The following is a 27,715-nucleotide window of genomic DNA, read 5'->3' on the forward strand; positions in this document are numbered from 1 at the left end:
AGAGGCAGGTGGATTTCTGAGTTCGAGGCCAGCCTGGTCTACAGAGTGAGTTCCAGGACAGTCAGGGCTACACAGAGAAACCCTGTCTCAAAACAACAACAACAACAAAACAAAAACAAAACAAAAAAAGGATTTTAATCACACATGTATGATTATGGCTGTATGTATGCATGCATGCACATGAGCGCAGATGAACACAGAGATCAGAAGAGGATGTTGTGTCAGATCCCCTGAAGCTGGAGTTCCAGGGCGCTGGGAACCAAACCCAGGTCCTCTTGAAGAACAGCACTCTTAGCCACTGAGCCATCTCTCTAGCCCTGCCGTTTGTGCTTTGAGTTCTCATGTAGCCCTTCTTGAGTTCATCTTCTTGTCTCCTCTACCCACCCAGGGCTGGCATTATAGACACACACCACAATGTCTGGCTGTTTTAATGTAGAAAAATGAAAGAAAAAGCAATCCAATATGGCAGGCCCGATTCGGTCATGGTGGCATCATTTATAGCCTCTTTAGAGAGCCTTGGGTGGGTCAGGGGATCAGAGCTTGACTGGGGATGGGCAGAGCAGGCAGGTGCCTGTGCATGCCTGAAGAAGCGGCCACCGAAGTGAGGCAGAGTGCCTGAGGATGGGGAAGGAGGCTGTGCGTGAGGAATGAGTCCCTGTAGTGCACAAGCCTGTGTGAAGCAGGGTGTTGGGACAAGGACAGACCCATAGACAGAGCCTGGGTTTGAGTGTGGTCTCTCAGGTCTGGAGGATGAAGCAAATGTGGACAGGCGGTGAAGGAGGCATGACCTAGAGGTGGCCTTTACATCCTGTAGCCCTCCTAGGCCACCTGTTTGAAAAGCAGTGAAAGCAGCCTATGGCTCACATCCGGGAGAGCTGCAGAAAAGGGCCTCGGACTGCCCACGGACCTACCTGGAGCAGTACCACCAGCATCTTCTGGAAGTGGCCAGAAGTGTCTCCAATGATGTCAGACTCCAGGTCTCGCTCATAGGCTGTGGAAGGAACATAGGGGCGCTAGTCTCATTACCCCAAACCTTCAGGTCCAGAGCAGGTCTTTGCCCCCCCCACCTTTGTATGATTAGCTATGGCTATAAACCCCAATCCCATCTACATGGCTGCCACGGCAAGATCCAAGCATCTTTTTACAGCGGCGGGCACTGTGACGCTATGAAGTAGACATTACTTCTGTCACCTTGCGCATCTCACTGTATCATCACCATCACCCGGACAGAGGGTTCTTCTACCCACAGTGACAAAGCAACTGTCATAAAGTCCATATCTGATTGCAAATACCCCTGACTCGTCACTGGACTCTAAGTAACATCACCTCTCTTTCGGCTACAAAGCCCTCCCTGATGCTAACTTCCCCTCTACCTCTCCAGCCTCATCTGGACCACCTAACTCACTTCCACATAGGAGTCTTTATACTGCTGTTCCCTCTGCCGGAAGAGCCATCTGTGACCTAATTCTCCTTACCACAAACTCCTCACTTCCTCCTAAGACAGGTTATCTCTGGTATAGGTCCTCTCTTGGGAAAGTCTGGTTCTTGTTTATTTCTTTTGTAAAATCTGACCACTGTGTGTCATTGTTCTTTTGCTCTGAGGCTCAGTATTTTACGAGACCACCAGTTCTAGCTGGCAGAGGCTACACTATTTTTATCTCCTGAGAACCTACATACTGTCCAGCACAGAACAGTTACTTATTGCATGGATGGACAGAAGGACAATGGGTAGACAGAGGGATATGTGGATGGATAGATAGGTGGATATGGATGAGTGGATGGATAAATGAGTGAGTGAATAGGTAGACAGGAAGATAGATGGGTGTTGGATAGACGGATGGTAGATAGATGCCTAGATAGATGGTGGATGAATGGAAGGGTGGGTGGATGGGTAGGTGGTACATGGATGGGCAGATAGATGGATGGATGGGTAAGTAGAGAGATGGATGGTGGGGAGATGGACGTTGGATGGGTGAGTAGATGGTGAGTGGACAGATGATGGGTGAGAGTATGAGAAGATAGATGGATGTTGGGTAGATGAACGATAGTAGTGTGATGGATGGAAGGATGGGTAGATAGATGAGTGGATGGATAACAGATGGTTAAAGGGGTGGATAGACCAGAAGGAAGATGGATGGTTCATTAATCTTGGTGTCCCCATCCTACTAGTCTGACTCCTTCCCACCACCTCACCGTCTTTGTATGCGGCCACCAGCTGGTGCATCTGCTCATTGGTCCGGGAAGCCAAAATTTCAATGAGGCACTTCTCATCTGTGCCAATGCCCTGCAGGAGAGAAGAGACATGGAGGGCAGAATGAGAACCCCTTAATCACAGGAGACCCTAGAGTAGCCTAGGCTGTGACACCTCCTGCACTCACGGTGTCTTTGGCTCAGCTTGGAGGCATCGTTTGGGAGATGCTATGCTAAGACTCAAGGCATGGGTTCTAGACCCAGTTGGACAGCAACTGTCATGACTGCTCATTAAGAAATGCAACCCTGGGACTAGGGATGTGGTTCGGTTGATATAACGCTTGCCTGGCACACAATAAGACCCTGGGTTTGACCCGGCGCTGCATAAACCCAGGCATAGTAGATATATACCTCTAGTCCCAGTAGGAGATAGAGGTGGAAGGTTTAGGAGTTCAAGGCCAGCTTGGGCTACATGATTCTCTGAGTCCATAAATAAATAAAAGTCAAAAATCAATATAATCCTGAAATTTTCTTCCTCCTAGAGTCACAACCGAAGGTAAGCTGGGCCACTGGCAACTTCAGTGGAACCAGCTGCGGAGACTGTGGCAGGTTTGACACTCTTACCTCGTCTGCCCAAATCCTCACAGCCTGACGGGAAACGAGAACCTTGATGTGTACTGCCAGAGTTTCGGCTACAGAGGACATGGTGTTCACTAAGTGGGACTGAGTGATCTTTAAACGACTTTCCCAAGTTACCCATCCAATGGAGGGAACACGCCAGGGCTTTATACAGAAAATGAACATTTATAAAACTTTCAGCAATAACAATGACTTCATCTTTCTGGCCACGATTTTCTCATTTATTTCTTTGCTGCTTTGCCAAATTCTAAGGCAGGCTGAGAAGCCAATTAACTTCTCACATGGCCCAGCGTATCCACTCATGAATTGAATCTAAGGATCATATGGTATTTAATGATAGCAGAGATCATAGGCTTTATAAAAGCGCCAGGCACAATCAAGGGCTTTTGTGTGCGCGTTTAGGGTTCTAGGGATGAAATTCAGAGCTTCCCTGTGCAAGCAGGCACTCTTCCACTGAGTCATACACTCTAAATCAGGGGCTTTGTGTGCAGAGGTCAGAGGTCAACTTCAGGTGTTTTTTTTTTTAACTTATTTTATTAGATATTTTCTTCATTTACATTTCAAATGCTATCCCGAATGTCCCCATACCCTCCCCCGACCCTGCTCCCCTGCCCACCCACTCCCTCTTCTTGGCCCTGGCGTTCCCCTGTATGGGGCATATAAAGTTTGCAAGACCAAGCTAAGACCTGATTTTTATAAATAGGGTCTCTCACTAAACCCAGAGCTTGCTGTTCTGGTTAGACGGACTGACAGTAGCCCCTGGCAATCACCCTGACCTCTCCCCTCCAGCAGTGAGGTGACAGGTGTCTGGTTTTTACGTGAGTGGGGAGGATTTGAACTCAGGTCCTCATGCTTGCAAGAACAAGAACTTACCACTGAGCTATCTCTCCAGTGCCCCACTCCCTAATTTTTAAATAATTTTGGTCTCAAACTCATCATCCTTCTGCCTTCACTCCCTAGTGCTGTGATGACAAACCTGCACAACCACACCTCTCCCTAGAGGGCATCCCTCTGCCCTCAGCAGGTAAGCCTTGCTCATGCATGAATACACAGCCTCCAGCCTGGAATGACCTCTGTACTCTTACCCACCAAAGCCTCTTAGACCCAGGGCCTAGCAGTGAGTTTGGATTGCACCCTTAGCTTACTGTTATGTCGGGCAGCATTTGTCTCCACGTCTCCACTTTCTCAGGACTCTAACCCCTGGTATGGGGATCAGGACCTAGGCCCCATTTTACAGGGTCTACTTTTCCCTAACATCTGTCCACATCTGCCAAGCTGGGAAAGACTAGGAAACCCCTCTGGGACAGGGACACATTTGCTGGGTAGGCTGGGGCTGACCACAAGCGTGTGGCAAAGCCTAGAACCTTTCCCACTCCCCACACCTGTCCACTAGTACAGACTTAGACCCAGGCTTCTTACCGAGATGGCATCTTTAATCTCTTTGGCGTCACAATAGGCAAGTGGCCTCATCAGGTTCACTATCAGCCGCTCGAACTTCCCAGTCAGCTCGTACTTCAAGTCTTCGATGAGGTCCTGGGGGCAGGAAGCACCACGGTAAGAACAAGTGGTAAGTGTGCCCCTTCTCCGCCCGGTCCAAGGCTCAGTCACCTTACAGAACCCAGCTCTCAAGAGAAGACATTAGCATCACCCCTTAGAGAAGACTCTACACCAGTGGTTCTCAACCTTCTAACGCGACTACCCTTTAATACAGTTCTTCATACTATGGTGACCCCCTAGCCACAAAATTATTTTCACTGCTGTTTCCTAACTGTAATTTTGCTACTGTTATGAGTCGGAACATCTATATTTTCGGAGATAGAAGTTTGCCAAAGGGGTCGAGACCCCACAGGCTGAAAACCACTGCTCTAGAGATTTCAGGCCTCTGCCCCAAGTCATGCAGCTAACAAGTGGGCCGTGCAGGTTCAAGCCCTCAGATGTGCCCTCTCCTACCACTGTCTGTCCCACTGTCTGTCCCTGGGAGTGTAGAGAGCGACAGGTGTGCATTCTCAGGGTGTTTCTAACACCTGCACAAAGGTGCTCACAGCGTGTGAGACTGAAGGAGGAACAAGAGCCAGCATGAAGGCAGAACTGGACAGGAAGCGACGCTTCTCTCCCCCATACGGCTTACCTTGCCATACAGGGACTTGTAACTCTGGCAAATCTCCTGCCTCTGCTTGTTGCTGCGGGAGGTGATCAGCTCCAGTATGGACTCCTTGTCACTGCCTACAAGAGTTGAGGACAGCTGTCATTAGAGACTAAGACAAGGGTTCAGACTCCTGTGTTAAGGTTCTTTCTTTCTTTCTTTTTTATTTATTTATTTATTTTTTTTGAGACAGGGTTTCTCTGTGTAGCCTTGGCTGTCCTGGAACTCACTTTGTAGACCAGGCTGTCCTGGAACTCAGAAATCCGCCTGCCTCTGCCTCCCAAGTGCTGGGATTAAAGGCGTGCGCCACCATGCCCGGCATTAAGGTACTTTCAAAATGTTCTTTCATTTGTTTTCAGCTAACGCTTCTTGATGCAAGCCGAGTATGCTCAGAGGTGTCTACAGTGAGCATGTTTGGGATTGTACCTCTAACATGAGCACCATCAGGAACAGGATCAGGAATGGGACTATGGTTATATTGAACTGAGCAGGCACACATTATAGTCTCCATGCCTGGCTTGATCAGCAAGGATGCTGGCTTGCAAGCGTCTCTCTTGCCTGCTGCAGGTCCTGCTGCAGGTAATGCATCTTCCTTCGCTCATGCTTCCACTGTGCCTATCCCGACTTTTGCTCAATAAGATGCAAGCTGACTGCATTCCATTACACCGTCATCCTCCCCAGCCCGCCTCCAGGAATTCCCCCATGGCTGCTGCCCTGAACAGGCAGAGGCCTTACAGCTCCTGCAGGCATTAGCAGAAGCTTTCTGAGCTCAATGAGGGATAACAGTCGAGATTCCCCCACAGGATCACAGATCAGATATTTACATCACAGTATGTAACAGTAGCAAAATTAAAGTTGTGACGTAATGACAAAATAATCTCACTGTTGGCGGTCACCATACCAGGAGGAACTGTGTTAAAGGGTCACAGCACTAGAAAGGTTGAGAACCACTGGTCTAAAGGAACCTGTAAGTCCCCGCAGAGAAGGGTTACTGCATTCACAGTAGCTGAGCTCACAGTAGTCCCTGATGGGACTCTCTGTGGCACAAATACAGAAACCGAGGCACAGAGACAGGTAAGGACTGTCACAAGTCCTCACGATGCACTTGACTTAGAAAAACCTAGATACCTGAACAGCCAGCATAGTGCAGACAAGCAAGGGCAGCAATAAGCACACATCCAGGTCAGTGGTCGCCCTGAAGAAAGGGGGCCACCAGAAGGGTGCAACTGACCGAGGTTCTCAGCTACACTAACCAGGCCCAGTCCCTAAGCTCAGGTCTACTAGGGGGGAGGCTGCAGTATCCTTTCTCTCTCTTCAGTGGTTTGACATATTTCATTGTAAATTTCTAAAATATAAAAAAAGAGGGAAAAATTTAAACAAGCTAGTCACATAGCTCAGAAGCAGAGCACTTAATCGAGCATGCATGAGATCCTGGGTCCAATCCCTAGCAACGGGAACAACATGAAACAAGACAAAACTACATTGCAACATTCCAGGCCCCTCCCCCACCCACGGCAGCTGAGTAGCTTTCCACTGAAAGGAGATGATCTCTCAAGGATGGAGGAGGAAGTCCCTCAAGATTTAGAAGCTGGGGGTGTGAAGTGGGTGTGTGTGGGTGTGTGAGGGGAGGGGCAGCTCGATGAAGAGATAGCTCAGCGGTTAAGAGATGGCTCAGCAGTTAAGAGCACAGTCTGTTCTTACAGATTTCCTGAGTTCAATTCCCAGTACCTACATGGTGGCTCACAACCATCTGTACTGGGATCTGATGCCCTCTATTGACAACGCAGGCATATGTGCACATAGAGCACTCACATATGAGTAAATGTTTAAAAAAAAAAAAAAAAGAGTTAGAAGCTCATGAAATTTACAAGGCTCAGAAGCTCAGGGACATTAGCCTACTGGGAAAGCTCAGACAGACACATAAGGGCCCTCCCCAAGATGATACAGCAGTAACAATGGCTGAGGAGAGGGGCGATCTCTGGTGGAGCTATCTGTAAGCTGGGCAGTTGGGTGCTAAGAATGTAGCTCTCCTGCGTTGTCACCATGAGTGGGTTTTCCCATTTTATTTGAGTTTTGCAGCTGTTTTGTGGTGACCTATACTTCTGTAAGTCACCCCAATAAAGCCACCGGTTCATCAAACTGGATGGTTAGAATGCTTTCCTTGGTTTGTTGTTGGTGCCCTAACTAGGAAAAGTCACAGAATAACAGCAAATAGCTTCAGGGTAGGCCACTTGTGGCCATCTCCCACGCACCCTCCTCCCTGCAGGACCAGCACCCACCGAAGCCCTTCATGGCTGTGTACAAGGCCTCAGCATCCTGGTTTGCATCAAACTCTGGGAAGTCGTGGACGGAGCCTCGGTACATGGCACCCTGTGGTGAGAGAAGCAGAGGGTGAGTTTTGACCTATGACCTGGACCCTGGCTCAGGCCAGAGCTCTGCCGCGCCCTCCCCCTCCCCCCCCCCAGGAAAAACAAGTGCTGAGGTCACCTGGGAAGAGTGTGGCTGACTCTTCAGAGCTACCAGATGCAGATGACTCAAAGGACAGTGACATTCCTCCAAGAGAGGGCAGCTTGGCCAAGGCTCAGTGCCCTTCATCACCGGACACCACAAGGACAGGTCAAAAGCCTGGCTGAGTGACAGGCTGAACCCTGTGAGTGCCAAGAGCCCCACCTGTAGTGCATGTGTGTGTGTGTGTGTGTGTGTGTGTGTGTGTGTGTGTAGGTAGGTAGGTAGAGGTCGGAGGTCAACCATAGGTGGTGTTTCTCAGGTGCCAGATACCTTGTTTTGGGGGTTTGTTTTGAGACAGGGTCTCACTGTGTAGCCCTGGTTGGCCTGGAACTGCCATGTAGACCAGGCCGGCCTTGAATTCACAGACCTCTGGCTCCCGAGTACTGGGATTAAAGGCGTGCACCATCCCACCCTATCGACCAATTTGTTAAGAATGGTCAAACGTTTATTATTACTGTGTTTAGAGGGTGGGTATGTGCCTGCCATGGCGTGCGGACGGAGGTCAGAGGACAATTTTTCGGAGTCGGTTCTCGCCTTCCATCTTTAGGTGGGGTCTGGTGATGGAACCCAGGCTGTCAGGCTAGGATGTGAGCATCTGTGCTCACTGAGACAGCTTGCTAGGCCATCCATCTTGTTTTTGGTTTTTGGTGTTGTTTTGGTTTTGGTGTTTTTAGTCAGGGTCTTTCTACATAGCCCTTGCTGTCTTGGAACTCACTAGGCACACCTAGCTTGTCTCACACTCACAGAGATCCACCTGCCTCTGCTGAAATTAAAAGCATGCACCACCACACCTGGCTCACCTTACTCTTTGAGACAGGGTCTTTCTGGGGCCTGTTGCCCATCATAGGTAGCCTGGTTATCACGCCCCAGGGATACACCTGCCTCTGCCTCCCCATCACCACTATTACAAGGATGTACCACCACGTTCTTTTTATCTTGAGTGGGGGGGCTGGGTTCTGAGCTTAAACTAAGGCCATCATGTTTTACCTAGCAAGTGTTACTGTCTAAGACATCTCCTCAGTATTCCTGCTTTTCAGAGCACTTTACTGTTTACAAAGCTTTTCATCTCCACTAATACGATTATATTAGCAGCTGCAGGAGTGTTTAAGGTTAACCAATCCCTGAGAAGGAGCCCTACAGACACCCCAGCCCTCTTCCCTGTTCCCATCTGTCCTCAGCTGGACCAGCCTCACAGCTGCCAGCTACTCAGGGGGACCCAGAGCTGCTCTCGAGTTCAATGCCAGGATGAGCACTGGTCCTTGGGAGGCCCAGTAAATTGAGCTGTGAACTGGCATCTGAGGACAAGCTGGCAGGGTCCTTGTAGGCCAGGAGAGGAGGGCAGAGAGCTAGGAGACCTCAGACATCAGATCTAAAGCTGAATGCACAATGGGTTGTTTCACGGAGGAGTCAGATGTGGGGCAGTCATACAGTGTGGAGAAGAACCAGGTCTGAGAGACCCACTGGGTGATTCCAATTCACAGGGGGCTGCCCCTGGGCAGGCACACAGCACGCAATCTGTGCCAGGCCCAAGGCCAAGGGTTGAAGATTCAGAAAAGAACAAAGACCTGCTTTAGTTGAGCCCCTTGGCAGAGATGGCCTGGAAATAGGAAATACCTAAAGAGAGAGGTAAGTTACAGAGAAAACAGCTAAGCCAGACACCAGCTCCAAAAAAGAGGTTAGAAAAGGCTCTGTAGATGGAGGAGCAGCTGGAGGCTGAGGAGCCCACAGATTGTGCCTTCAAGGAGTGAGGCACAGACAAGCAAAACAGGAGTCACCCCATAGCCTGGTGTCTCCTGCTGTTTCCTACCACAGGACCCAGCCAGATATCTGTCTGCCCTCTGCTTTAGGTCCCAGAAGCTGGCTCTTCAGAGGTATGCATGTGTGGGTGCAGGGCTGCTATTTAAAGCTCTCACAGGGCGGGTGACCAGAAAGGGACACAGCCTTCTTCCCGCCATTCGTGAATCCCCTGCAACCTGATCTCAGCCCTGGGTAAGGAAAGAGTATCAGGCCAGATAGCAAACCAAAGGAGCAAGGGATGGCGCATGCTGGCCCTACATCCCGCCTACACTCCCTCTGCCCTCTTCAGTCCTTCCAAGGCCTGCCACATTTGCATTGGCACAGTGCCACCCTGGATAGTCTGATCCAGGGACCTGAGGTCCTGTGTCAGGCCTGGTCTGTTCATAGACTGACTAGAGGAGGCCCTTAAGTCCCTGCTATCAGAGAAAAGGCAGTGTCCTGCTAGAATTTTACCTCCTAACCATTTGGTGTTTCTTTCTGTATCCTGATCTAGCAATGTCAGAAAGTAATTACCATCAGCTGCTACGGTGAAGAAAAAAGGGAGCAGAGGGGACCAGAAGGTCTGCTTTGCGAAGGGTCTTAAAGAATTTCTAGTCTAACCTTTCTCTTGGTCATTTTGTTTTTTGTTTTGTTTTGATATAAGGGTTCACATAGCCGAGGCTGGTCTTGAACTCACTATGTAGTCGAGGTTGACCTTGAACCCCTGATGCACCTGACACTGCTACCTGAGTGATGGGATTACAGGCATGAGACACCACATCTGGCTCTTTGATTCTTTTTTTTTTTTTTTGTTTGTTTGTTTTTTTTTTTCGAGACAGGGCTTCTCTGTATAGCCCTGGCTGTCCTGGAACTCACTTTGTAGACCAGGCTGTCCTGGAATTCAGAAATCTGCCTGCCTCTGCCTCCCAAGTGCTGGGATTAAAGGTGTGCGCCACTATTGCCCAGCTGGCTCTTTGATTCTTGACTCCACAAGAACAGATGCTATAATGAGTAAGCTATGACGGCATAAGAGAAAGTAAATCCCCATACCTAACTCAGGCTTAGCAATGGAGCCCGGAGAGAGTTTGCTAACTGTAACTGAGTGGAATGAAGGAATGAAGATAGTTCCCTCTGCGTTGGAGAAGGCTAAAGAGGGATGCAGGCAGGGGAGTGCACAGTTTGACTCCATAGCATGGATTCCTAGCACCACTGCTCAGCATTGGGGATGCTAGGAGCAACATTGGAATGCCTAGCTTTGAAATATCTTCCTGGGAGCCAGGCCCTCTGGGCTCTGCCTGGGGAAGCCAGCTGTTGCTATGACTCATGCTTTCTTTCCATCTGCCTGAGAACACATGTCCGTCATCTCTCTAGCTCCAAACTCCTTACCACTGATCCTCAGGCTCACTTAGAGGGGAAGGCAATGTACCTTAGAATTTTGAAGCATCAAAACAAAGAAGCCAGCCGGGTGGTGGTGGCGCACGCCTTTAATCCCAGCACTCAGGAGGCAGAGGCAGGNGGATTTCTGAGTTCGAGGCCAGCCTGGTCTACAAAGTGAGTTCCAGGACAGCCAGGGCTATACAGAGAAACCCTGTCTCGAAAAACAACAACAACAACAACAACAACAACAACAAAAAAGAGGACAAGTGACATGTGACTAGCCAGCATATCAGAGGCCTGATTGGGAATGCAATGGATGGCTGTGTTTAGTAAATCGAGCTTTCTTCCTCCCTGACAGAAGCCAGGATGGTGTGGCAGGTCATAGGGAAGAAGGAATAACCATCACATAGCCTAGGGCTGCTTCCTCTCCTTGAAGACTAAACCTGGAGTTATTATACTGCACTGTCTGCCTCCCCTGCTTTCAAAGACTTGCTTCTCTCTGTGCCAGGCTGACCCACTTTCAAGCTATAAATAAGGATCAGTACCAAGCCATACCTAGACCCCAACGGCTCCTCATGCACAGATTTTTGTTTCTAGGGAAACTAGAGCCACCTGCTTATCCATCTGTCATTCATTAGTTTATACATCCACCAATCCACCCATTTATCCATTGATGCTGCCATCTATCCTTTCTTCCATTTATCTGTCTGTTCTTCTGTCCATTAATCTGTCTATCTGCCATCCCATCTTCCCACCAAGCTACCCATCTATCTATCCACACACCCAACTATCCATCCATCCACCCATGCATGCATACATGCATCCATCCATTTCTCACTGAGAATCTACTAAGTTTTGAGCCCAGGACCTGTGGGGAAAAAAAAATCAGTCTGGCAGGGAGCTGTAAAATAGTATATGCAGCTAGGAGCCAGTCAGCTAAGGACAGCATAGGGGACAGGGAAGAATCTCTGTGATGGCTGGGACTGCCTGTCTTGCTCAGTGATGTATTTCCCACCCCTTAGCACAGGATCTAGGATAGTGGTTGGCTCTCAGCCTGTGGGTCACAACCCCTTTGGGGATTGAATGAACTTTTCACAGGGTTCACAATCAGATATCCTTCATGTCATATATTTATATTATAATTCATAACAGAAGCAAAGTTACAGTTATGAAGTGGCAATGGAAATAATTCTATGGCTGGACGTCACCAAAACACAAGGGACTGTATCAAAGGGTCACAGTGTTGAGAAGACTGAGAACCAGTGAGTGAGGACATCTTTTTTTTTTTTTTTGGCTCCAGAAATAGATGTGTGAATTACTGAGAATATGTGCTGAGCAGATTAGAGCTGACTTCCTGGAGATGATGTCTGAGTTCCCGTGAGTTCTTGAGGATGAGCAACAGCTGCCCTCCACCCTGGGGAGAGAGGCTGTGGAAATTACCATACAGAGGTCTAAGGTCAATGAGAACACTGGGGAAAGGAAACCCAGGTGAGAGAGCTTAGGAGCCGATGCCCAGAGTCTATAAACCCATGTGTGGGGTAGAGAAGATGGGGTTGCAATGACATTGAGAGTCTGCAGTCCTGCCAGCTGCCTTGAGCACACTACTTAAGTCAGGGCCTGGGCAAAGCAAGGCACTTGTACTTGGCCTGGCTTTCTCCACTAAACAGAGTCCATTAAACTCTGTCCATTAAACAGAGATGTTCCTCACCATACTGTTTCCGGGAAGTTTCACTATGTAACCCATCTTCTGGGTAGATTAAGAGCAGTCAGGCAGCAGCAGATTCAAACCAATGCCTTTTTCAAGGTCAGTAGTAGGGTTGCCATAGTTACTTCTCTGTTGCTGTGATAAAAATACCTTGAACAAAGGCAACTTAAGAGAGCAGGGGCTTATTTGGGCTCATGGTTCAAGAGCCTAGTCCATCCTGATGGAGAAATTAAGGGTGGCAGCTGGTTATACTGCTTCCACTGTCAAGAAGCAGAGAACAATCTGCTTTGCGCAGTCTTAGGACCTCTGCCTGCCTCCCTCCACGGATGGAGCTGTCTGGGCTCATGATAAAGCAGTTAATGTGACACTGGGGAAGGATGGCTGATGGCTCACACAGGCTTGGCCAAGGTGTTCATGGAGAGGCAAGCTACACAAGGATCTAGTTCAGTCTCCCACGTACCTCTGCACAAGGTCAGAGAAGTCTTCAGCACTTGCCTACCAGCCCTGTGATCTAAGATGTCACACGCTTGCTCATAGGCACTGCAAGCAGAGTGGGGTTCAGCCCTGGCTGCTCATATAAAGATATAGAAAGTCCCTCAGACTACCTAGGTGGAGCTCCCACAGGCCATGGCTCGTCCCACTGTGTGAAGTTTACATTCTTAAATGCCACCTGTGCAGGTATCCAGGACACCTATAATCAGCTCGTTGCACCCCGTGCAGGCAGGATCCCGGATGCAGATACCCAGGATGGAGGGAGTGTGGACAAAGAGCTTTCCACCCTGAAATATTTAGCAGGCCTCGTTGCCAGATGGTGAGCAGCCTAGGCCTTGGGGCTCTGGCCTGTGAGGCCCCCACCCCAGCTGCTGCATGTGGCCTGGGCCTCCTTAGATAAATATCCCCTAGACAGACGATTGGCTACACGGGAATTCTGAAAGAGTAACCACATCAGCTCCGATGCCCACTTCATCCTGCCGCTGCCGGAGTCCCAGGACATGCGCACACCCTCTCCCCGTCTGCAAAGTGGTTTTATGTTCACTATTGCAGTCTATCCCCAAACCTCACAGGGTTCATGCCCCCCCGGGGGGGCCTTACATAGAATCATCTTCTGCCTCCTTGCCTTTGCATCTCAAGTTCACCTCTTTGGAAGGTGACAGGAAGGTCCACATCATGACGGAAGGAACTGAAATAACTGGACCCGAGGAAAGTAAGCAGTGTGCTGTATGTTTGCAAGGCCCTGTGGGTGTGCGTGCATGTATGTGTGCATACATGCATGTGTCCGTGCGTGTATGGGGGCCATTGCAGACACTGCTAACAACAGGCAATAGACCAGCAGTGTTCAGCTTGTAGGTCATGACCCCTTGTGGGGGTTCTCAAATGACCTTTTCATAGGGGTTGCCTAAGACCATTGGGAAACACAGATATTTATGTTATGGTCACAACAGTAGCAAAATTACAGTTATGAAGTAGCAACAAAAATAATTTTGTAAGTGGAGATCACTATAGCATGAGGAACTGTATTAAAGGCCCACAGCATTAGGGAGGTTGAGACCACTGCAATGAACAAATTTCCTTCTTCCCATCTCCCTAGTACTATCTTCTGCAACCTTCTCCCTTCCAAGACTGCTGCCGGCCAAGCACCCAGAACCACCCTTGCCCCTGATGGCACTGGATTCCTTCTCAGATCTGACCTTCGGATCCAGCAGGTCTGTTGCAGACCCTTCTCAATTCTCAAAGCCTCTTAACCCAAAGGTTGCCTTCCTGCTGGCCCCAGGGCCTCTTTCATGTCTATCCCACCAAAGCACGGTGCGAGGGCATCCAGTCGTACAGAACAAAAGGAATCCCTCAGGCCCAGCCCCCTGAAACTTGCTTGCAGAGGGTTTATGAGCCCTGGCTCAAAGTTCTGAATTCCAAGTCTTGGCTCCGCTGATCTTTCGGCCTGACCTATCCTCTTGAGCCATTCAGAACCCTGCGAGGCAGGGTGCACACACAGGAAGAGGGAAGCAGCAACAGTTCCCGTCCTGGAGTTTTACCCACACCTACAAACCCTCCCTTCTGATCAGCTTGATCAGAGACGCTGTGGGACCAAGCATGCTCCTCAGGGGCGCGGAGGGGAAGCCCAGCAGGAGCTACTGAGAGGGTCCGTCTTGCATCATAAACGTTACTTTCTGCAAACTGTGACTACCCCTGATTCATTGGGTGTCACATCACAAGGACAGATGAAGTGAAACTGGCTCTCAGTTCAGCCATTGGGTAAGAGCTCTGCTCTGTGATTAGATGGAGTTCTAGAGATGAAGTGGGCATCAAAGGGGGTCAGCTGGGGGTCCCTCAGCTTGTCCTCTCCTTCCAATGCTAGGTTTGCCCTGTAAGCGTAGCCAACTGGGACCTTTCTCAGACAAACCTTGACACAGGACCGACCCCCCTCATGCCAAGCTTAGTCAATTGAAGAGAATGTTCCATTTGGTCTCAAATTCTGTCACCCAACAGAGTGGTCAAATAGTAAGAAAAACTGAGGTTAGAGTCTTTCTGGCCAGGAAAACTTAACCCCAATGGATATGACATGGAACACACCTCTCCAGGACATAAGCAATCTTCATTGTGATTTAGCATCTATCTAGTTATCCATGTCCCTTCCTAGGACCACAGAATTCTGCTAGGGTCCACTCAACTTCCCACTCCAAAGGGCATGTCACCCAGGCCCACCCAGTGAGGATAGAACCTGGAACCACTGGAAATAAGTTACACTATTGTATCCTGGTCTAGAAGACAGGAGAATGGAAACCTAGAGGTCGATGTTGCCCATGCCAGGCAGGGAAGAACCTCTCGGGAACGAAGCAATCTAAATAAAACTGTCTGCAGAAGCAGAACCCTCACTCCATCATGCAAGCTCTCAGATCCAGCCAGTCCTGAAGCACTGCACTACCCAGTCCTTGAGCCGATTCACTCCCATCCTTTGGTACTTGGGATAGTGTGCATCACGGGTGACTTGCATAGGAATCAGAGCTGTGACGTTAGAGCCATCTCTGCTCCTTTAGGGCTGAAGGGGCCAGGACTTATCAGGAGGTACCCAAGATTATCTGAAGGTAACCAGGGTTACGTTAACCTTCTGATGCCCAAGGGCAGGGACTTGAGGAGGAGAGACCCTTACCTGTACTAATTTGGCCATGGTCTCAGGTTCTGCAGCAGAAACCACTGTGGAGAGAGAAAGAGAATTTGAGAGACACCCCAGTACTCTGTAACTCCCCCCTCTTTGCCCTTATTTTCCCTCCTCCTGCTGTAGTCATATCCAGAGACCTGGTGGAGCTGGGGACTTTGTTTTTCAGTTGACAGTGGCTGGATTATAGGGCACAGTCGGTCACACACACACAGCAGGGTGGGAAAGGGACCTGGAGGAGCAGGAAGGCTGGGCATGACCACTGACCTAGCACTGAGCCAGGCTATGCCATGTGCCTGCTATACCCCTAATCCTTTAGCAATCCTCTCAGGCAGCAAGTGCCCTTTGTAGGAGAAAGGAGACCAAGACTCGGGGTCCCACGTCTGGTCAAAAGTCAAAACACTTAGAACTCCAGAATCCAGAACCCCGGTGTGCTGTCTGCCCTCTGTGTGTCCTCTCTTCAAGCCACTGAAAACGGTTTCCCAACCAGGTTTTCTTGGCATGCAAACGGAAGAAGCAGGAATTCCCAGACATCATCTCAGCTTGGGTCTGCTGCATTCACCCACCATCTATTCCTGCTGGCAATGCTCTACACCCTGAGTCCACAGCAGGACATATTTAAGATTGGACAGTCTAATTCTCATGGGACCCAGTGCTAAAGGCGCCCACGTGGATTACAGTGAACATCTGGAGGAACAACAATGTGCTGGACAAGAGGTAACAGGATGTAACCCCAGGTGGGCAGTCAGAGGTCTCCTACAGATGCCTGGGTAAGAGGCAACAGAAAGTAGTGTGTGACTGAGGTGACAGCAGGCAGAAGGATGGTGACATGATGACCTGACCTTATGCCTCTGTGACACCTTGGCATTACTGTGATGGAACAGATCTATCACCATCATGGGGGACTTAAACAAAAGGGATGCCATATCTCACTGAAACGAGGTGAGGACTATGGGCTTGAGGTGTCAGGGACAGCATCTTACGATGAAGGGAAAGGGACCCAGGTGTATTACCTATGAATAAATGACAAGTGAAAGCCAGGTGGGTGCAGAGCTGAGCCGAGCTCACAAGCCCTCAGCAGAAAAGGCAGGAGATGCAAGTTAAGCAATCAAGAGCCACGGAGGGGCACAGTGCTCCATCAGAAGCCGCTGACCTAAGCTTAAAACGGCTCCGCACTGCTTTGTAAGAGTAAAAAGAACTGACTTGCCAAGAATGAACTAAAAAGAAGGGTGGAACCATAGAGACCTGCAAGTCTGCACCCCCAGCCCTACCCATCCCCCAACTTAGGGGACAGCTCTCCTGACCCTTATTAGCTATGTGACCAAGGACTTCGTGCGTATTCAAGTTCAAGGTTATGCTAAACGCAGACTGCCTGGGAGTGCGGCCAGGGGGATGGGATCTGGATTTCTTCAAGCACAGATTGGACACATCAGTGGTGGTGGTATCCATTGCAGTACAGGGACGTTGTCAGTTTGCCCCCATGTAGCTACCTTCAGAGTACTGTCTTCCTAAACTGCAGTCACCAAGGGGCAGTTATCTGACGGTGCCGGGGGGGTGGGGGGGTGGGGGTGGAGGACATGAGACAGAGATCTGCCTGTAATCACAGCTCAACTGCAGGAAACCCTGCTGTTGTCCTGGCAACCAGGGGCCCCCGTGGTATAAAAGTGCAGCTCTCACCAGGAAATGGAAACCTCACATGGGGAGGGGTGACTTCTAGGATTGGGCTCAGAACCAGACCTGGGGTTTCCCCAAGCCTAGAGGCTCAAGAGGCAGTTGGTAAAGGAACCCCTAAACTATCAGAAACACAGAGAGAGGCCCAGGGAGTGAGTGGACATGGGGGAGGAGGGCTGGGACCTGTCGTGAAGGCTGAAGCACTTTCCTTTGGCCCTGCTGCTGGAAACTTCAGCAGCTGGCTGGCGCCCAGGCCCATCTGGACAAGAGCCCCTTTCCACAGAAAGCTCGCTCCAAGAAGGGGCCACTATGCCTTTGGGGAAAACTCCAAGAGCAGTCTTTCTCTCAGTGTCTCCCTCTCCTCTCCTCTCCTCTCCTCTCCTCTCCTCTCCTCTCCTCTCCTCTCCTCCCCTCCCCCTTCCCCCCTCTGTGTGTGTGTGTGTGTGTGTGTGTGTGTTGGGTAGCCTGCCTCCTGTGTACAAGGAAAGTGAGTTCCTTTTGATAATGTAATATTCATATTGTAGTTCAGAGGGTCAATGTGATTCATTCCAACAGGACATCCAAAGGCTGCAGCAGGTTAGCTGTCTGAGCACTGGGGCTCTACCACAACAACCTACACCACACAGCCTCAGGTTGGCTGCTCAGCCACTAGCCCAGGATCCCAGCTGAGGCTGGAACCATCTGTCAGGACTCAGTCAGGAGCCCTGCCTCAAAGTCCCAGGTCACAGCAGGCTTCCAACAGCTGGAGAAAGAATGTGATTCCAGCTGGGTTCCCTCTCTGGACCTTAAGGAAATGAGGTCACTGATTAACTGCCATGTTGGGGAAGATCTACGGTCAATATGAAAGACTTTTCTATAGTTCACTGAATGGTTTTCACAAGAGAATGCTGGGAAGGCTCTACCCAGCTCTTAGAACTCCTCAGCTCTCCCTCAACCTGTCAGTTTTGCCAACTTACCTGAAATGGGCACTCGAGACTGGTAAAAACAGCTTCTCTCTCCTGAGAGGCCTAAGTCCCTTCTGGTCTGAGCAGCCAAGCAATTGGATCATTCAGAAACCCTCTCCCTCTGGGCAGTGACCTGGATGGCGTCTACCTGGGTAGTCGGCATCACCATTGCCTCGTCTGGTAGCCTGTGACTATCGTGGTCTTATGTTGGGGTCAGAATCCTACTGCCCAGCCTATTGAGTGGGTCAGGGCCACCATGTTCCCTGCACCCTCTCTGATTTACACAAGCTGTTTAAACTGAATCTCAAGTTTGCACATCTGCAAAGGCATATTGGAACTATGAAACAACAGATGGGAAAATGCTTAGTAAGACTGTCGACACACAGTCTGTTAGCATTCTGTCTAAACTCCACCCCACAATTACCTAGCAACAGCCAGGTATGCTCCTCCCCACTGTTACCTGGCAACAGCCAGGTAGACCTGACCCATTATCTCTTGCCCCCCCCCCCCTCTTTTTTAAGTACATTGTAGCTGTCTTCAGACACTCCAGAAGAGGGTGTCAGATCTTGTTAAGGATGGTTGTGAGCCACCATGTGGTTGCTGGGATTTGAACTCCGGACCTTTGGAAGAGCAGTGGGGTGCTCTTACTCACTGAACCATCTCACCAGCCCTTGCCTCTCTCTCTTGCCTCTTACTCTTGCTTCCCTCTTGCTTCTCTCTTGCCCTCTTGGGTTCTTCCCTTCCCCCTTCCCAGCCCCTCTGTCCGTGTGCTCAAGGCCATGACTGGCCTTTACTTCTCTACTCTCTCTCTCTCTGCCTTTCTCTGCCTCTACTACCTTCTTAACTCCCCTCCCCATGCCCTGAATAAACTCTATTCTATACTATACTGTCATGTGGCTGGTCCTTCAGGGGGAAGGGATGCCTTGGCATGGGCCCATCGAGGCACCCCCTCCCCCCACACCTCACCACACCCCACAGAACATATCTTATATCTCTTTATCTTTTTATCTTTCTAAAAACACATCACAGTTAGCAACAGATGGTCATTTTTTATTGGGATAATATGGCAATAAATGAAGGCTTTGTCCGAAGTCCCCAGGTTCAAATCCTGACACTGCAAACATCCAATTGTATCACTTCTCTCTGTCTCAGTTTAATCTCAGAAATGGGAAAACTATAAAGTTTTCTTAGGCTATTGCAAGGCAGCGTGCAAAAACAATCTGTCCTGTGGGAGGCTAAAGTAGCCCACTGGAAATTATTATTATTTTTTTTTATATTTATTTCATGTACAGGAATGTTTTGCCTGTCTGTAGTATGTACATGCACCACATGTGTGTCCATGCGTACAGAGGTCAGAAGAGGGCATCAGATCCTTGGAACCGGAGTGACAGAAGGTTGTGAGCCACCCTGTGGGTGCTGTGTCCCCTGCCAGGGCAACAAGTGCTCTTACCACTGAGCCACCTCTCCAGGCCTGAAAAAGGAACTTTAAAACCATTTCTTTCTATTCACGCTTATGGGTATATGTCTACCCGGATGAACATATGCCACACGTGAGCCGGTGTATTTGGAGATCAGGTAGGATCCTCCCAATCATAAAATTATTTTCGTTGCTACTTCATAACCGTAATTTTGCTGCTGTTATGAATTGTAATGTTAATATCTGTGTTTTCCAATAGTCTTAGGCAACTCCTGTGAAAAGGTTGGTCAACCTCCAAGGGGGTCACAACCCACAGGTTGAGAACCATTGTCCTAAGGGTTTTAAAAGTTGTGAGCCAAAGGACCTGGGTGCTGGGCACCAAGCCTGAGTCCTCTGGAAGAGTTGCAAGTGCTCCTAACCACTGAGCCTCATCTCTCTGGCCTCAGACTGTTTTTAGGCCAGTTTCATTTTGTTTCTTATTGAGACAGGGTCTCTTATAGGACAGGTTAGGCTTGAACTTACTAAGTATGTTCCGCCTCAACCTTCTACCTCCCAAGTGCTGGGATTTCACGTTGGCATCTCCTCACACAGTTTATTACAGTGCTGGAGACTTAACCCAGGCTGGCTTCCAGGGTGTCAGCGAGCAGTCTGCCAACTGAGCCACACCCACAGTCCCACAGCCAACCAAATGTAGTTCTGTGGCATATGTCAAGTTGGCTATTCAGAGGAACTGCAGGCCTTTGCGGATAGAACATGGGTTCCAAGGGGCTATTTTTTTGAAGGAAGCCATTCACTTCTGCCCACGTCAGTAGACAGTAGGTATAGGGTATTTCTCATACCTCCCCCCATCCCCACCCCCACTCCCCCACTTTGTTTTTTGCATAGGAAAGATCTTGCCTACAGGAAGTCACTGAGGAGGTCTGATTGGCCCAGATGGAAATGACCACAGGTCACCCTGACCTGAGAGATTTCTTCTGTATCATAAGGCTGGCCACTTCTTTCCCTCTAGACGCCCGACCCCACTTTTTTCTTTTTTTTTTTTTTACCATGCTGAAAGGCTCCATCACCCTGCCCCACTTCTTGATCTTTTGTTGTTTTGAGGCTTCATGCTATGGTCCAGGTTGGTCTGGAACAGGACACCGTCCTCCCCCAGCTTCCTGTGAGCTGGGATTACAGATGTGCACCCCTCAGGCAGCTCCCTTGCCTCTCTCTGAGGGCCTGGCATTAGTGCCTTTCCATGTTAATGCGTGTGCATGAGTGAGTGGTCAGGATGCTTCCACTCCAAAGTGTTTACTTCAGCTCATTTCAAAGATGTCAATCATCACAACTGGCAAGCAGGAGCAGGAATAGTGGCGCTCATCTTTAATCCCAGAAGTGGGGAAGCAGAGGCAGGCGGATCTCTGTAAGTTCAAGGCCAGTCTGGTCTACATAGTGGGTTCCAGGACAGCACCCCAACCCTGTCTCAAAGCAAAACAAAACCTGACCAGTGAGATGGCGTCACAGGGAAAGGCACTTGCCATGCAAGTCTGGTGACTTACGTTGGGTTCCTAGGACCATGTAAAGATGGAAAGATAAAATAGAATCCAGAAAATGGTCCTCGGGCCTTCACATGCATCTCTCTCTCTCTCTCTCTCTCTCTCTCTCTCTCTCTCTCTCTCTCTCTCTCTGTGTGTGTGTGTGTGTGTGTGTGTTTGGGCTTGAAGGGTTGGTTATAACCAGTTTTCCCTCCTAAGCTAGGAATGTCTTCCACTATCACTTATCTACCCAACCTTCTAGAACCTAGACGAGTGTTTCTCCATTCCAGCTTCATCGATAAAACCTGAGGACTTTTTTTGCCCCCTCAAATGTCCAAAGTCCAACAGTAGAGACTGAAAACATTTCAGGGCCAGTGCAGCCAACCAACTGATTGGTTTCTGTTGGACCTAGTCGTTACCTCAACTGGGAAACCAGGGAGATCCCTTCCTTGGAATCCCCACAGGCTGCACACCACCCTCCCTAGACTGGCTTGTGGTCAGCTGTTGAGGAGTTGCCATTTCTGTGTAGCCAGAGGTCACTGATTTTGCATGCACTGTGGGGACAGGGGTGGGGGCGGGGAGAAGAATCTACCTTCAAAGAAAACCTCTGGGGACCATCTGATTCTAGTTTTTCTGTCTTCAGGCTCTTGTAGAGCTCAGCACGTGGTAGATGACTAATGTTCATACATAGTAATTCTAATATCATTCTGCAGTCTCTCCCCTCCCCCCTGGGTGGAAAAACCAGTTTTGCCTCTAAGTGCATATTCCTTTAAATATAAAGGCGGCTATTGATTCCATTTGGAGCTGGTTACTAATATCTGCTTGAACTAGTCATTGGCTGTAAGGAGAGTAAAATCTTAGGCAAATGCTCATTTTTATTTTATTGCACGTGACTCATGGCTGGCCCATTACTGCACAGCTATGGTGCCTGCTGTAACCCTCTGATGAGGTTAACCTCTGCCTCCAGCCAGGGCGGCACTTCTTCAGGCTGGTTGCCCTGTATGATGGAGTGGTTAAGAAGCCAAGCCTTCGAGGGTGCTTTTCCTCAAAAGCACAAACCCCTCACTCTTCTCATAAGGAAACTAAATCCAAGCTATCTCCTGGCGTCTCCATCTTCATCTGGACTCTGTCTGTCTGTCTGTCTTGTTTACTCTGGCTCAAAGTACAGAGCTAAGTACCACCCTGAACCATCCTTCTGGTGTCACCTTAGATTCCTGAAGAACAAAACTGCGCAGAACGGATCACCCTGTGAAAGAGGACAGTCGTTCCCTGTGGGTGGGTGAGTGAGGGCAGGAGTGGTCAGTCAGGAGGAACCAGAGGGAGTTCCTAAAGCAATGGCACTGATATTGATGACAGAGGTGAGGGCTTCTAAGAACCTCTCAGAAGAGCCAGAATGGAGGCAGAGAGGGTCAGACTGGTTGACCATCAGACTGGTTGACCATGCCCATCTCTTGTCCTGGTTCTTCCTCTGCTCGAACACAAGTCATGTCAGTATAGTAAAAAGGGGCTTGGTGTCTCAGCCTCCCTCAGTTCATTCTTCCTCCCAACTTGGTCACATTGGATAAGCTTCCTTTTAACACTTCCCCCTCACCATTACAGTTCTCTAGCTGGTTTACCGGGACCAGGTGGCCGAGCTCTGCTAGGGCAGGGCTGCAGAAGCCTAGGCCTCCACGACAAAAAACTCCAGTTACAGCCATGAGAGGTTTCTTTAGTGACACCCTTGAAAAGTCACAAGGGGAAAAGTGGAACCAGTAAACTGCTTTACTCCCCAAGCTGTGGCCAGAGGGGAAATGACCTGAAGTTGGGCAACTTGTCCAGGTCCATAGAGAAAATTACTGATTAACCGAGGGAGGACTCGTGAGAGAGCAAAAGGAAACAACAAACCTACTAACCATCTAGGCTCACTGGTGGGATCTGGGACAGAAAGTGGGATAGACAAGGCTCCTGTGCCCTTGGTAATGACAGCTTAATACCACAGTCTGCCCGACAATAAGTATAGCAGGGGGAAAAATGAGGATTGATTATGATAAACTTTTTATCATTTTTTGGGGGGGCAAACATGTGCTGTGGGTTATGAGAGTTGGTTCTCTCCTTCCCCCATGTGGGTGCTGGGGTTTGAACTCGGGTCATCAGGCTTGGTGGCAAGTGCCTTTACCTGCTGAGCCATTTGCTATTCATTTCCCCCACCCTTCAATCCACTTTTAAGATAACATAGAAAAGAACATGCATGTTGTAGGTTGGGGTGTAGCTCATTCCATAGAGTACCTGCCCAGCATGTACAAGGCCCTGGGGTTGACCCCTCGCACTGCAAAAATCAGGCATGATAGTTACATACACACAAGCAATCCCAGCGTGTGGGAGCTGGAGGCTGCAGGGTTAGAAATTCATCGTCAGATACATAGCAAGTTCAATGCCAGCCTGGGATACATGAGACCCTGTCTCAAGAACAATTTTAATAACAGAGTCTGAAGATTTTCTGTACACCAGAAAGTTTTGGTGCCTCTTGGGGTAAGTCTACTGTACTACTTAAAGGTTGTGATCTTCAAACATCCCTTTTAAACTGGGTATTCAGTTTAGATAGACTCAGTTTAGTATAGATTAGTATAGTATAGCATAGATGTAAGTCTTTGGGTTCCATCCCTACCACTAAGAAAAGACAAATCTAGAAAACTCTTATGGGCTCCCCTAAGCCAGAAGGAGCAGCTCCCAATACTTAGCTAATGCAGCAGGATACAGCACCCCTGTTTTGTCCCCAACTCTTACTCCCAGACACTCAGGTTTCTTCAAGAGCAGTGTTTTCTAACTCCTGACCAGCAATCACCGATCCCCAGGCTGGATGGGCTCCCAGGCATCCATCTGGCTGCCCTAGGATCAGAAATGGCCTAACTTGGGTTTGAACTCCATCCAAGGTTACTTTGTGAATGGCTAGATAAGGTCTAGCAACTCACAGGGACCAGAAAGAAGCCCAGAGATCGAAGCCCCACAGCTATTAAGAAGTTGTGTGTTAAGATAGGAAGGGCAGAAGTTCAAATCTACAGGTAAAGCCCTGCACAGTAGTCAAGCCTACCATCCTACTGCATGATGGGAGGCAGAGACGAGAATCTGTGATAGCTCACGGGCCGTCCGCAAACAAAAAGAGAGAAAAACTGCCATGAGATGGCTCAGCATATGAGGAGCCCGATAATCTGAGTTGCATCCAGGAACCACAACATGGAAGGAGAGAACCAAGTTCCACAAGATGTCCTCTGACCTCAACAGGCAAAACATGGCATAGATGTACATACACAAATAAATAAATGTAAATAAAAATATTTTAAAAATAATCCATAACAGTTAAGGTCAAGGTGTACAGGATAAAGGCAGTTTGAGGTTGTTCTGTTTTGTTTTGTTTTTTAAAGGCAGGGTCTCTCTCTGTAGCACACCAGGCTGGCCTCAAACTCACAGAGAATGGCCTCAGGCTCCCAGGTGCTGGAATTAAAAGGCCAAGGCATGGACTACTACACCTGGCAAGAATGAAGACTAGCATGGGGCTGACCAGGTGGCTCAGTGGGTAAGAGCACCGACTGCTCTTCCGATGGTCCTGAGTTCAAATCCCAGCAACCACATGGTGGCTCACAACCACCCGTAATGAGATCCGACGCCCTCTTCTGGTGTGTCTGAAGTCAGCTACAGTGTACTTACATATAATAAATACATCTTTGGGTCAGAGTGAGCAGAGGTCCTAAATTCAATTCCCAACAATCACATGAAGGCTCATAACCATCTGTACAGGTACAGTGTACTCACATGCATAAAATGAATAAATAAATCTTAAAGAAAAAACAAAGAAGACTAATGTGCGTAAGAGTACTACGCAAGAGCTTACAACTTTTTTTTTTTTTTTTTTTTGAGATGGGGGCCTCCTGTATCCAACTTACTACATAGCTCAGGGTAACTTTTGAACTTCTAGATCCTGCAGCCTCCACCTCTGAGTGCTAGGATTGCAGATGCTCGAAGTTCATGCCTCCCTAGGGAAGGAACCAGGGCTTCCCCTGTGTAGGGGGACACATGTCTAGCCACTTCTCTACATGAGGGTTACAGCGTCTCTATCTCTGTAGTGGTCTGATACCCGGAGTCTGCTTGGCTGGAAGGGTTCCATCCGTGACAAGGACAATGACCTTAAGAAGCATCAAGACAGGAGCCTTGAGAAAGAGGAACCTGGGGCTCAGGTAGCCTCCGGAGTACCACACCCTTCTGAGGTTACCACAGCAGTACTAGCTTCTCCTCGTAGAGCACTCTACAGTTCACCTGGCACTTTCATATCTGCCTTGTTAACCGCAAGAGAATCAGCCCTCCTTTTACAGATGGGCTCACAGAATCCTGAGGCCACCACAGCTCTGCAGGGCCAGCCTCAGTGGGGGCTTCTCAGTCCTCCAGGGAGAGTGCAACGCAAATGGAATGCAGAATGTAAATAGAAAAGGATGGATTCTAAGCCAAGAAGCAGCAAGCTAGGATAAACCCTCGCTTCCCATCCTCCATAGGGGCAATCTGTGGAGCCCACATCCTCAGTATTAACCCCACCCAGGAAGTCTCTTGAAGAAGCTTGGCTAGGGGGTGCATGGGGCCACCACTGAGCCTGAATGGCACTGTAAAGAGCCACCAACCCAGGTCCAACACATCTTACCAGCTGGGAGCCTGGGTACAGGTCTCCTTCTCCAGGGAGGAAGGAATCAAGGTGGGGAGGTGCCCAGCTTGTGGGTGTAGGGGCAGAGATGGGGTGGGGCGGGGCCGAGCCTTGTGTCCTGGACTCCTCTGGGAGCTGCAGTGCAGATGTATGTATGGTCTCTGGCAGCTCTCCAGTGCTGCAATCCCCCACTCCCAGCCCCACCCCCACCCCCCACCCCAGCAGCTCCATTCTCAGGGCAAATCCATGTTCTGTCCAGCAGCAGCTGCATCCCCTGGCCAGAAACAGCAAATAGGTTCAGTATCCCAGCAGAGAGAGGCTCCCAAACAAAGGACAGGAAGTAAAGGGACTTGGTGAGCGACAGTCACAGCTGCAAGGGGATGAAGGCCTTCTCTTCCCTTCATGCCCAGCCACACCCCACTCCCAAATCTGAGAACAGTTGAATTGGCCAAGGGGGGGGGGCACCGGAAGTGGCGGCCACCTCAGCAGACCGCTATGGGGAACAAGGGCCTAGAGAGAAAAGAAGTCCCTCCAAGGGTCCCAGGCAAGCTGCAACTCGTGGATATGGGAGAGGATTGCCCAGGGTCTTCCTGCAGGGCTTAGGGCCTGCAGCCAGAACATCAAGGGGTACCGCCGGGGCTGAAATAGTTCCGGGGGGGGGGGATAAGAAAGGCTGGGGAGTCAGGCTATCCTGTCGGGGAGGTGGGCTCAGCAGCTTCAAGATGTGATCTGGCCAGGAGAGGTGGAACGGAGGGAAGATTCTAAGGGGACACCAGGATCCCCTACAAACCCTGGAGCCATATGCCCAAATTTGGAAGTGTCTAGTAAGACCCACCAGAGTTTAGACAAAAGGGGGTGGGGTGGGGTGGGGGAAGCAGAAGCCAGATTCTCTCTCCTAAAGGAGCGTTTCATCGACCACACCTGTACTTAAGATTCCCTAACCAGCAGCCAAATCAACCCACTTTCATCGGGCTGAAAGTGGGGGTTATCAACACTTGTGAGAGGGGGGTTCAGAGAGGGAAAGCGGCTGGTTCAAGACCATATTGCAAGTTGGTGGTGGAATCTGGATTCGAGGTCAGAAGGGAGCAAGCATCTAAGGCCCTGAAAAACTGGGAAGGAGCCGGGTTGGCTTAGGAGAAGCAAAATTCAGAGTGGGACCTCTGCATCTTGCTAAGAGCCTCTGCGGCTCCCGGAAAGGTGAGCATCTCGGGACAGACAGCCGATCTCCTCTGACCGGCATCAGGGAGCCTTTCTCCCTGACCACACCACGAACCGTCTGGTGCTCAGCAGACGGTTCAATTAATTCCTCAAGCTCTCCAAGTTGAGCAACTCACAGCCTCCCGCGAGGCTTTTCCACTACTTTAGACAATTAAGCTCCTGGGTTTTGGACCACACCCTCGGCGGGGCCGGGGGTCCACCAGCTCCCCTCCCCCCTTCAGAGTGCTGTCAACCAGCGCCAGCACCTTGGGTTCCCTCCCGGGACACACCCAGCCGCGACACCCTGGGGTGACCTCACCCCAGCAGGGACCCGACCAGGTGCTCGTCCCCGGGCCCTTCAGTCCTGGACCCCGTGCCCCGCAGCGACTCTGCACACTCACCGCGCTAGGGAGGCCTCGGATCAGGGCGTACAGACAGACGCAGCTCGAAGCCCGTTAGCCTAGCAGCAGCCGCAGCGCAGGCTGGGCTCACGGTGAAGGGAGACACGTGGCGCGCAGGGGCCAATCGGGTTCGCTCGCTGCCCGCCCCGCCCTGTCCCGCCCCACCCCGAGTGCTTCTTTTTTGGAGTCTGGGTGTCACCGGGAAGGGCATGGGGGAGGGCGCCCTCGGGGGAAACCTGCCACCTCCTACCTGGGTCGTTCCTGACCCCAGCCCTGACGTCACCTCCAGACTTGGCAAAGGTCACGCTACCATCCAGAAATAGAAGTCAAATTAATGTCCTGTTCTGGACACATTCTCCAACATTCCTGCTACTCCCCAAAGCTTTGTTGAGAAATTTGAAGCTTGCCAAAATTGAAGT

General features: G+C 49.9%; 1 protein-coding gene across 2 annotated transcripts in view; it reads right to left on the bottom strand.

The window, feature by feature from the left end:
- Anxa6 (annexin A6) overlaps window positions 1-27,409 on the bottom strand; it is a 55,789-nt gene extending 28,380 nt beyond the window's left edge. For both annotated transcript variants that reach the window (XM_021213636.1, XM_021213635.1), the window contains exons 1-7: window positions 27,297-27,409; window positions 15,484-15,527; window positions 7,252-7,342; window positions 4,958-5,052; window positions 4,249-4,362; window positions 2,194-2,284; window positions 912-991 (exon numbers count right to left, since the gene is read on the bottom strand). In XM_021213636.1, coding sequence (XP_021069295.1) covers window positions 912-991; window positions 2,194-2,284; window positions 4,249-4,362; window positions 4,958-5,052; window positions 7,252-7,342; window positions 15,484-15,501 — 489 coding nt within the window. In that variant the 5' untranslated portion in view covers window positions 15,502-15,527; window positions 27,297-27,409. The remainder of the gene's footprint in view (window positions 1-911; window positions 992-2,193; window positions 2,285-4,248; window positions 4,363-4,957; window positions 5,053-7,251; window positions 7,343-15,483; window positions 15,528-27,296) is intronic.
- Between the last annotated feature and the right edge of the window lie 306 nt (window positions 27,410-27,715).

Source organism: Mus pahari, chromosome 14 (assembly GCF_900095145.1).
Source record: "Mus pahari chromosome 14, PAHARI_EIJ_v1.1, whole genome shotgun sequence".
NCBI lineage: Eukaryota > Metazoa > Chordata > Mammalia > Rodentia > Muridae > Mus > Mus pahari.